General features: G+C 48.0%; 1 protein-coding gene across 2 annotated transcripts in view; it reads right to left on the bottom strand.

Annotated features, from left to right (window-relative positions):
* The window catches only part of LOC116971389 (cadherin-related family member 2-like), an 86,010-nt gene continuing 74,426 nt past the window's right edge, over nucleotides 1–11,584 (bottom strand). For both annotated transcript variants that reach the window (XM_033018533.1, XM_033018534.1), the window contains exons 27-32: nucleotides 9,538–9,598; nucleotides 7,333–7,460; nucleotides 5,348–5,461; nucleotides 1,891–1,971; nucleotides 1,705–1,795; nucleotides 1–373 (exon numbers count right to left, since the gene is read on the bottom strand). In XM_033018533.1, coding sequence (XP_032874424.1) covers nucleotides 182–373; nucleotides 1,705–1,795; nucleotides 1,891–1,971; nucleotides 5,348–5,461; nucleotides 7,333–7,460; nucleotides 9,538–9,598 — 667 coding nt within the window. In that variant the 3' untranslated portion in view covers nucleotides 1–181. The remainder of the gene's footprint in view (nucleotides 374–1,704; nucleotides 1,796–1,890; nucleotides 1,972–5,347; nucleotides 5,462–7,332; nucleotides 7,461–9,537; nucleotides 9,599–11,584) is intronic.

Raw genomic sequence — 11,584 nt, 5'->3', positions numbered from 1 at the left:
TTACTCCACACATTATCTGTTTATTCTGGGTGGTTGTTTTAAGCCGCCATTGTCTCTAGGCCTGTGCAGTGTCAATACCCCAAGTTAAAAATCCAAATGTTACACACAGCTAATCTTCCACACAGCTAAGACTCTACATCAACCCAGAAAGTCACAACATGTAAGATTCTTCTTTCTTGCTTCACAGATCAGTAGCATTGGATCTGTCATTGTTGAATAATTGAACCATTTCCCCAGATTTCAGCTCCTCTGTACATTTTCTGTCTTCACGCGATGCCAAGGCCACAGTAAGGAAGTTGAGAACTGTTGCCTCTCGAGCTTTCTCCGAATCACTTTTTCGTGCGCTCACGGGAAATACATTGCTTCTTTTTTCCTGTTTGAAGTCGCAATTGCAAGGAGAAGAAAAGATGATTACAGTTTAGTTTATTGTCACGTGTACCGAGGTACAGTGAAAAGCTTTTGATGCGTGCTAACCAGTCAGCAGAAAGCCAATACATGATTACAATCGATCCATTTACAGTGTATAGATACATGATGACGGAATAACATTGTGTGCAAGGTATCATTAGCATGAAAGCTCATCATGCCACTAAATACAAGCACTGGATTTGCAAAGTTTAGATTTGAAAAATCTATAAACACAATCAAACTAAATATGCACATTTTTTATAAGCAGAATGAGGCCATTCGGCCTATCAAGTCCTCTCTGCCATTCAATCGAGGCTGATCGATCTCACCCTCTCAACCCCATTCTCCTGCCATCTCCCCATATCCCCTTGTTTAGAGACACAAAATTACATTGTTGATGGAATTTAATACAGAGAAATGTGAGATGTTGCAGTTTGGGAAGTCTAACATGGGCAGGACTCATGCAGTGAATGGTGCAAAGAGGACCTTCTGCAGTTGTACAGGCCCTAGAGAGACCACACCTGGAATATTGTGTGCAGTTTTGGTCCCCTAATTTGAGGAAGGACATTCTTGCTATTGAGGGAGTGCAGCGTAGGTTTACAAGGTTAATTTCCGGGATGGTGAGACTGTCATATGCTGAGTGTTTCTACCTATGGTTTAAACTTGCATCTGCAGTTCCTTCCTACACATCTTTTCAAAACATTTAAGATTAATAAGGTTTTGGACACGCTAGAGGCAGGAAACATGTTCCCGATGTTGGGGGAGTCCAGAACCAGGGACCACAGTTTAAGAATAAGGGGTAAGCCATTTAGAACGGAGATGAGGAAACACTTTTTCTCACAGAGAGTTGTGAGTCTGTGGAATTCTCTGCCTCAGAGGGCGGTGGAGGCTGGTTCTCTGGATACTTTCAAGAGAGACCTAGATAGGGCTCTTAAAGATAGCGGAGTCAGGGGATATGGGGAGAAGGCAGGAACAGGGTACTGATTGGCAGTGGCGGACTGGCCAGGGTGTCAGCTTGCCCGATGGCAAGTGGGCCCCCTTTGTCTCCTGGCAACCAATATTTTTAGACCCAGTCCGCCACTGCTGATTGGCGAAGATCAGCCATGATCACATTGAATGGCAGTGCTGACTCGAAGGGCCGAATGGCCTTCTCCTGAACCTATTGTCTATTGTCCATTGATAATCAGGGGAATGTGGAGCCCACAATGGTCTGGAAGTGGAGTATGAATCCCCGAGGCACAAGATGGAGGCGTGGGCAAGCAACGAGAAAACACACGTGACTGGTTATAAAATTACCTGAGACTTGTCGGTGCTTGGCTCACGAACGTTAAAGTAATCCTGCTCATCCTTCCCATCAGCGATGGCATTATCATCAAGAGAGTTCAAACTGTATATCAGAGCATATTACAGATCTGTTAGTTTTAGTAAAGTAAAAGATTAAACTATGCTGCAGATAGGTTTTACAGAAATGTGAACACAAACCTTTTCTGATCAAACTGCGCATCTTCATTGAAGCTGCCGGTTGCTTGACTGATCTGCGTTCTATTCCAGATTGGATTTGATCTGAAGATCGACAATTAATAATTGTTAATGTTGGAGTTTAGTTTTTGAGATTCGTTTAGTTTAGAGACACAGCTCGGAAACGGGCCCTTTGGCCCACCCAGGTCCGCGCTGACCAACACGTTTGATCCCCGCACACTAACACTATCCTACACCCACTAGGGACGATTTTTACATTTACCGAGCCAATTAGCCTACAAACCTGTACGTCTTTGGAGTGTGGGAGGAAACCGGAGATCCTGGAGAAAACCTACGCTGGTCACGGGGAGAACGTACAAACATATAGACAGCACCCTTAGTCAGGATCGAACCCGGGACCCCGGCGCTGTAAGGCAGCAACTCTACCGCTGGACCACCGTGACCGCAGTTATATAAGACGTCAGTGAGGCTGCACTCATTCAGAGCAGGGAAAATCGCAACGTTCAAGAAACACTTAGACAGGTACATGGACAGAGCTTTGTGTTCAGTTGGATTAGTCACTGTTTTGTAGGGAAGGTGGCTTCAAGCTGGAAAGGGCGCAGAGAAGATTTACAAGGATGTTGCCGGGACTTGAGGACCTGAGCTGAAGGGAAAGGTTGAGCAGGCTGGGACTCTATTCCTTGGAGTGCAGGAGGATGAGGGGTGGGGCTAGCGTAGATGGGACATGTTGGCTGGCGTGGGCCTCTTTCCATGCTGTGTCACTCTGTGACTTTATAAGTACATGTGACAATAAAGGACCATTGAACACGTTCTAAATCTCATTCAACTTGAGCCCTTCCACCCTCCCCTTCAGCTGAGCAAGATACCCCATCTAAGGTAGTCCCCTGTGCCCGCATTTGGTCAATATCTCTCTGAACCTTTCCGATCCAGTCAACTCTGTGAAGCTCTGCTTTCCACATGGACTAATCAATTTCCCGGGAGAATCTCAATCAGAAAGTAAGGTGTCAACTCACATTAGCTAAAAGAAATCTTTGAGGAAGGCTATTTCATGTCCCGGGAAGTGGTGTGTGTGGCGGGAGTATCCCGGGTAGCCGGGCAGGCCCGCTCCACCTTGCGGAGGAACCTCAGCAACGGCGGCGGGAGCCTCGCTGGTGGCGTGAGCTTCGACGTAGACGGCAGTGGGAGCCTCGGTGGCAGTGGGAGCCTTGGTGGCAACAGGAGCCTCGGTGGCAGTGGGAGCCTCGGTGGCAGTGGGAGCCTCGGTGGCAGTGGGAGCCTCGGTGGCAACGGGAGCCTCGGTGGCAACAGGAGCCTCGGTGGCAGTGGGAGCCTCGGTGGCAGTGGGGGCCTCGGTGGCAGTGGGAGCCTCGGTGGCAACGGGGGCCTCGGTGGCAGTGGGAGCCTCGGTGGCAACAGGAGCCTCGGTGGCAACAGGAGCCTCGGTGGCAGTGGGAGCCTCGGCAGCAACAGGAGCCTTGGCGGCAACAGGAGCCTTGGCGGCAACAGGAGCCTCAGGGACAGTGGGAGCCTCAGCGGCAACAGGAGCCTTGGCGGCAACAGGAGCCTCGGCGGCAACAGGGCCTCGTGGCAACAGGAGCCTTGGCGGCAACAGGAGCCTCGGCGGCAACAGGAGCCTCGGCAGCAACCTTGAGAGCAGCAGGATTTTCGGTGGCGATGGGGCACCGCAATCGACCCGCGTTCAGCGGTTGATGAGCGTGAGGGGCGAGGAGATGACAATGGTGACCCGGCATGGGGGGACGGCCGAGAGGGACGGTGGAACAACATAAGGGGACCCAGTGTTGAGGGGGGGGGGGGGGGGGGGGGACTCTAGTTTAAAATTCTCTGTCCAGGGGATAAGTCTGTGTTTGTTTGTTTGTTTGTTCACTTGTTCCGGTGAAGGCACTGTGCACACGGCAGCCAGGAAACACTCGTTTGTCTATTTCATTTTGTTTTCACTTTTCATTTCAAGTTTTCGGGGAAGAATAAAGTTCCATCGTATCGTATCGTGAATCCATGTCTTGCTAATGAGACCTTCATTTAGTTGAAGAAGGGTCTTGACCCAAAACGTCACCCATTCCTTCTCTCCAGAGATGCTGCCTGTCCCCCCGCTGAGTTACCCCAGCATTTTGTGACCTACATTCATTCGTTTGGTTTATTTTAGAGAAACAGCGTGGAAACAAGCCCTTCGGCCCACCGAGTCCACGCCGACCAGCGATCCCCGCACACTAACAATAATCTACACACACTAGGGTCAATTTACATTTTTTACCGAAGTCAAATTAACCTACAAACCTGTACGTCTTTGGAGTGTGATAGGAAACCAGAACCCCCAGAGAAAACCGAGACCCGAGTTCGATCCTGACTACGGGTTTGTACGTTCTCCCCGTGACCTGTGTGGGTTTTCTCATAGATCTCCGGTTTCCTCCCACACTCCAAAGACGTGCAGGTTTGTAGGTTAATTGCCTTTGGTATAATTGTAAATTGTCCCTAGTGTGTGTAGGATAGTGTTAGTGTCTGGGGATCGCTGGTCGGCGTGGACTCGGTGGGCCAAAGGGCAGAGCACTGGGAAATTCCTTGTACATAAATACTTGGCCAATAAACATATTCATTCATTCATTCATTTCCGCACTGTATCACCAAACTAAACTAAACTAACAGGTTGAGTGGGATTTGCGCTAAATGGGACTAGCTTAGATTGGGGCATCTCGGTCGGTTGGATGAGTTAATGAATCTAAGACTCCTACTTCTCCCCTCTCCCATCAGTCAAGAGGTACAGAAGTGTGAAAACGCACACCTCCAGATTCAAGGACAGTTTCTTCCCAGCTGTTATCAGGCAACTGAACCATCCTACCACAACCAGAGAGCGGTCCTGAACTACTATCCACCTCATCTGGAGACCCTCGGACTATCCTTGATTGGACTTTACTGGCGTTACCTTGCACTGAACGTTATCCCCTTTGTCAGGTTCAAGAAGCAACTGCAGATGCTGGAAAATCGAAGGTAGACAAAAATGCTGGAGAAACTCAACGGGTGCGGCAGCATCTATGGAGCAAAGGAAATAGGCAACGTTTCCACAGGAAACGTTGCCTATTTCCTTCGCTCCATAGATGCTGCCGCACCCGCCGAGTTTCTCCAGCATTTGATCCCCTTATCAGGTAATGTGTACACTGTAAATAGAAACATAGAAAATAGGTGCAGGAGGAGGCCATTCAGCCCTTCGAGCCAGCACCGCCATTCATTGTGATCATGGCAGATCATCCCCAATCAATAACCCGTGCCTGCCTTCTCCCCATATCCCTCGATTCCACTAGTCCCTAGAGCTCAATCGAAATGGATCGATTATAATCATGTATTGACTTTCTGCTGAGTGGCCGGCACGCAACAATCAAGCTTTTCACTGTACCTCGGTGCACGTGACAATAAACCAAACGGAATGAAATCTAGTAATATTTGACCTGACCCTTCGATAGTGTACATGTTTGTTCCAGGTATATCAAACACCATGGGGTTCCTTCTCACAGAGGTCAGCTCCGCCACACTTATTGCTGCAGCAGCCTTCAACTGCCGTCGATATCTGGAGAAATGATATTGATGGTAAGTTTTTGCAGATGTTTTATTTTTTAAATCAGCCAAGCCGTCAAAAAAAAAAACGATCCTCGAAAAGTCACTGAAAAACACTCATAAAAAAGTTACTTTTTTTAAAACAGCATGTTCTATAATTTGTAACAAGCATGGCTAGAACTGTGATGTGCAGCTTTGTAAATATCACAAATATTTACCATTTGGCTGCCTGCCACTTTGACAATGGTTTATTCTGGGTCATTTTCGTCACTGCCTATCTTACTATAAACTGGAAGGCCAAGAACAGGCAATAAAAAAATGTTTAAATGAGGGAAACTCACAGGTCTGCATCGAAAGCGTTGCTGGAAATGTATTCATAGATCATAGAACATAGAACTGTACAGAAGATAGACGCAGAAAGCTGGAGTAACTCAGCGGGTCAGGCAGCATCTCTGGAGAACCTGGATAGGTGACTTTTCACATAATGCTGGAGTAACTCAGCGGGTCAGGCAGCATCTCTGGAGAACATGGATAGGTGACGTTTCACAGAGTGCTGGAGTAACGCAGCGGGTCAGACAGCATCTGTGGAGAACATGGATAGGTGACGTTTCGGGTCGAGAACCTTCTTCAGACTGTCTGAAGGACGGTCTTGACCCGAAATGTTACCTATTCCTTCTCTCCATTCAGAGATGCTGTCTGACCCGCTGAGTTACTCCAGCTTTTTGCGCCGATATTCAGTTTAAACCAGCATCCGCGGTTCCTTCCTACACATAGAACGGTACAGCACAGGAACGGGCCCTTCGGCCCACAATGTCTGTGCTGAACATGATGCCAAGCTAAACTAACCTCCTCTTCCTGCACGTGATCCATATCCCTGCATATCCATGTGCCTATCTAAAAGCCTCTTAAAACCATTATCGTATCAGCCTCCACTACCACCCCTGGCAGCGTGTTCCAGGCACCCACCTGTGTAAAAAAACCTGCCCCGCACATCTCCTTTAAACTTTCCCCCTCTCATCTTATAGCTATGCCCCCTATACTCTTTATCATGTATTTGTACAGTGCGAGAGTGTAATCATTTCTTCATTGTGGACAACACACAATAAAAAAGCCTTTCCCTGTACGTGACAATAAGAAACTAAACTAAATTAAATTGAATTAAACTCTAGTTTAGAGATACAGCTCGGAAACAGGCCCTTCGGCCCACTGGGTCCGCGCGACCAGCGATCCCCGCACATGAACGCTATCCTACACCCACTAGCGACAATTTTTACATTTATACCAAGCCAATTAACCCACAAACCTGTACGTCTTTGGAGTGTGGGAGGAATCCGAAGATCTCGGAGAAAACCCACGCAGGTCACGGGGAGAAGGTACAAACTCTGTCAAGACAGCACCTGTAGTCGGGATCGAGCCTGAGTCTCCGGCGCTGTATTCGCTGTAAGACAGCAACTCTACCGCTGTGCCACCATGATCGCCCATTTCCAGTGTTGGATATTACCACCCTGGGAAAATGGTTCTGACTGCCTTCCCTATCTGTGCCTCTCATCATTTTATATACTTCTATTGTCTCTCCTCAACCTCAACTATTCCAGAGAAAGTAATCCAAGTCCATCCAAACTCCCTGTAGCTGAAACCATCCAACATGGCATCTACTTCAGACTTTAAATGTTAAAGATGCAGCCTGGAAACAGGCCCTTCGGCCCACTGAGTCCACACCAACCAGTGATCACTCCGCACACAAGCACTATCCTACACACACATTAGGGACGATTTATAATTTTTACGGAGGCCAATTTACCTAACAAAACCTGTAGATATTTGGATGAAACAGGAGCACCGGGAGAAAACCCACGCGGTCACAGGGAGAACGTGCAAACTAACCTTTGTCTAATGCACAGAGGGATAAGCACCGCCAGGGCAATAGACGTTATGTTGGCGGCGGCTAATATAAATATCACTCTGTGCAAGGCTGCTTCGTTATCAGCTTTGAGCCGAGATGAGAGAGATCCCTGGAAAGAAAGGGAAGCCAATTACTCGACTTGATTACAGTTTTACACTTTATTTTATTGTCACGTGTACCGAGGTACAGTGAAAAGCTTTTGTTGCGTGCTAATCCGTCAGCGGAATGACTACAATCGAGCCGTTTACAGTGAATAGATACATGATAATGGAATAACATTCAGTGCACGATAAATAGACAATAGACAATAGACAATTGGTGCAGGAGTAGGCCATTCGGCCCTTCGAGCCAGCACCGCCATTCAATTCTCTGCCTCAGAGGGCGGTGGAGGCAGGTTCTCTGGATGCTTTCAAGAGAGAGCTAGATAGGGCTCTTAAAGACAGCAGGGATATGGGGATATGGGGAGAAGGCAGGAACGGGGTACTGATTTGGGATGATCAGCCATGATCACATTGAATGGCAGTGCTGGCTCGAAGGGCCAAATGGCCTACTCCTGCACCTATTGTCTATTGTCTAGTGTCAATGTGATCATGGCTAATCAACTCATTGTGTGAAAACATGTTTCCTCGTCTCCGTTCAAAATGGCTTACCCCTTATTCTTAAACTGTGGCCCCTGGTTCTGGACTCCCCCAAGATCGGTAACATAAAGTCAGCAAAGTCTGAGCAAGGATAGTCCGAGTGGCACCAAAGAAGCAGATAGTAGTTCAGCACTGCTCTCTGGTTGTGGTAGGATGGTTCACAGCTGGGAAGAAGCCGTCCCTGAATCTGGAGGTGTGCGTTTTCACACTTCTGTACCTTTTGCCTGATGGGAGAGGGGAGAAGAGGGAGTGGCCAGGGTGCGACTGGTCCTTGATTATGCTGCTGGCCTTGCCGAGGCATCGTGAGTTGTAGATGGAGTCAATGGAAGGGAGGATGGTTTGTGTGATGGCCTGGGCGGTGTCCACAATTCTCCACAATTTCTTGCGGGTCTTTGATGGGGCTGTTCCTAAACCAAGCTGCGATGCATCCCGATAAAATGCTTTCTACAGCGCATCTGTGGAAGTTAGTATCTGTTGATGTTGGTATCCGTAGAAGATATTGTGGTCCACACTGCATTATTTCAAGCAGCTGGCTGGGGCAATGCCTGTCTATGTAGAGCTGGAACACAGTCTTTGTCAGTGAGTTGGACAAGGGAGTTGACTGGAGTATATAAAGTTATACTGCGATGGTCTGGGCTAACTTCTTCTTATTGAGTCCACACACAAAATCAGAAGTTGTTCAGCCAGAGGGAAACACGCTTCTCGGCATCTGCATACAATGGTGTCTGTCTTGTCGCTTCTTGTGCGTGGTGGTGGAAAGATTGGTGGAAACAGGGGGCCGCGACGTGAGCGCACTTTCCTTGATCCCCTGGGCTAAAGGGCCTGTCCTACCAGCGTGCGATTGCATGCGTCTAGCACGACCAAACGGAAGCGGAGTTTGCGCTGAGTTCATGCTAAGTTCGCGCGTGACGTAATTTACGTCAAACTCACCAATCAGCTGGGCAGGAGGCGGGCCGACTGAATTTGGACGTCGCACGGCATCGGGCGGTGATGTCATCGCGCAACGGGATGCCGGGCGGTGATGTCATCGTGCAACGCCACGCGCTAGGCGTACGCCGTCAAGACGCTGCGTATGCCGTCAAGACGTTGCGTACGGCCTCAATGCGGCTGCGAGCCGACAGGCCGTTGTCGCGCGGTATTTTCAAACAGTGCAAGATTTTTGGAGCCCCGCGCGATGTCGTACGCCTCAAGCGACCACGTTTGGTCGCGCTAGACGCATGCTATCGTATGCTGGTGGGACAAGCCCTTAACTGAACTAGTCAAGTCAAGTCTAGAGGGTGAGTTTCTCCAGCAATTTTGTCTACCTTCGATTTTCCAGCATCTGCAGTTCCGTCTTGAACAAGTCAAGTCTAGAGTCAAGAGTGTTTTATTGTCATGTGTCCCAGAGAGGACAATGACATTCTTACTTGCTGCAGCACAACAGAATATTGTAAGCAAAAATACAGAACAGTTCAGTTCTATATGCACATAAATTATATGCACATAGGAACTAAAAGGTTTAGCCATCAGCAGTGCCACAAGGTAGGGAATGGAGATCAATTCACTTACCACAGACCTCAAACCGAGTTCAATAAGGCTGGAAAGAGTTGAAACATTTTTTTCTATTTCTCTAAAAATAAAGATACTTCCATTATTCACAATAAAACAAAACATATCCTGTTGATTAATATATTGAGGGAGTGCAGCGTAGGTTTATAAGGTTAATTCCCGGGATGGCGGGACTGTCATATGCTGAAAGAATGAAGCAGCTGGGCTTGTACACTCTAGAGTTTAGAAGGATGAGAGGGCATATTATATGATTGTTAAAAGTTTGGACACGCTGGAGGCAGGAAACATGTTCCCGATGTTGGGGGAGTCCAGAACCAGGGGCCACAGTTTAAGGATAGGGGTAAGCCATTTAGAACGGAGACGAGGAAACAATTTTTCTTACAGAGTTGTGAGTGTGTGGAATTCTCTGCCGCAGAGGACGGTGGAGGCCGGTTCTCTGGATGCTTTCAACAGAGAGCTAGATAGGGATCTTAAAGATAGCGGAGTCAGAGGATATGGGGAGAAGGCAGGAACGGGGTACTGATTGCAGATGATCAGCCATGATCACATTGAATGGCGGTGCTGGCTCGAAGGGCCGAATGGCCTACTCCTGCACCTATTGTCTATTGTCTATTGTCTATAACTCTCTGTAATTTAAAGACAATAAAGACTTAATAAACGCTTACATCGTAAACTATGATATAAAATTTTGAAATGAGATTACATGATTTTTTTTTTAATAGACTTTTAATGTACTTTAGTGGTACAAAGTATTTTCAGGAATTTAGCTATGGAGCGTATGGGCGGCACGGTGGCGCAGTGGTAGAGTTGCTGCCTAAAGGGCCTGTCCCACTTTCACGACCTAATTCACCACCTTTTTTACTCGTGGCCATTTTTCATCATGCTACAAAAATGCCCCGACCTACTTGATGCCATGAGTACCTACGACTAGCATCACGGCCTGCTACGATATACCTACGACCTCCTACGACCTCGTGACGACCATGCTGCGAGTATGAGTCAAGGGCAAACTCGGCAGAGGTTGTGAACTAGGTCGTGAAAGTGGGACAGGCCCTTTACAGCGCCAGAGACCCGGGTTCTATCCTGACTACGGGTGCTGTCTGTCGGAGTTTGTACGTTCATCCCGTGACCTGCGTGGGTTTTCTCCTGGTGCTCCGGTTTCCTCTCACACTCCAAAGACGTGCAGGTTCGTAGGTTAATTGGCTTGGTAAAATTGTAAATTGTCTCTAGTGTGTGTAGGATAGTGCTAGTGTGCGGGGATCGCTGGTCAGCGTGGACATGATGGGCCGACGGGCCTGATTCTGCGCTGTACCTCTAAACTAAACTAAGCTTCCAAGCTATTTGCCCCGCCCAGGCAAGTTTACACAAGAATACATGAAAAGCAACTATCCCAGGATTTCAGAAATGCTGAAACATAAACATGTTACATTCTCCCATACTTGTGTGACGCTACTTAATCAGTATGGGTGTCAGGGGATATGGGGAGAGGGCAGGAGAATGGGGTTGAGAGGGAGAGATAGATCAGCCATGATTGAATGGCGGAGTAGACTTGATGGACTGAAAGGCCTTCTTCTGCTCCAAGAACCTAAGAAAAGTGGAAACAGGCCCTTTGGCTCAATAGACAATAGTCAATAGGTGCAGGAGTAGGCCATTCGGCCCTTCGAGCCAGCACCGCCATTCAATGTGATCATGGCTGATCATCCCCAATCAGTACCCCGTTCCTGCCTTCTCCCCATATCCCCTGATTCCGCTATCTTTAAGAGCCCTATCTAGCTCTTGATAGTATCCAGAGAACCGGCCTCCACTGCCCTCTGAGGCAGAGATTTCCACAGACTCACAACTCTCTGTGTGAAAAAGTCTATCCTCATCTCCATTCTAAATGGCTTACCCCTTATTCATAAAACTTGCCCATGCTGACCAACATGACCCAGCTACACCAGTCCCACCTGCCCGCATTTGATCCATATCCCTCCAGACCTGTCCTATCCATGTACCTGTCTTAACTCTTTCTTAAACATTGGGATAGTGCCTGTCTCAACTACCTCAT

This window comes from Amblyraja radiata, chromosome 3 (assembly GCF_010909765.2).
Source record: "Amblyraja radiata isolate CabotCenter1 chromosome 3, sAmbRad1.1.pri, whole genome shotgun sequence".
Taxonomy (NCBI): domain Eukaryota; kingdom Metazoa; phylum Chordata; class Chondrichthyes; order Rajiformes; family Rajidae; genus Amblyraja; species Amblyraja radiata.
Note: the sequence above shows the minus strand (reverse complement) of the source record. Positions and strands in the feature narration are given on the sequence as shown.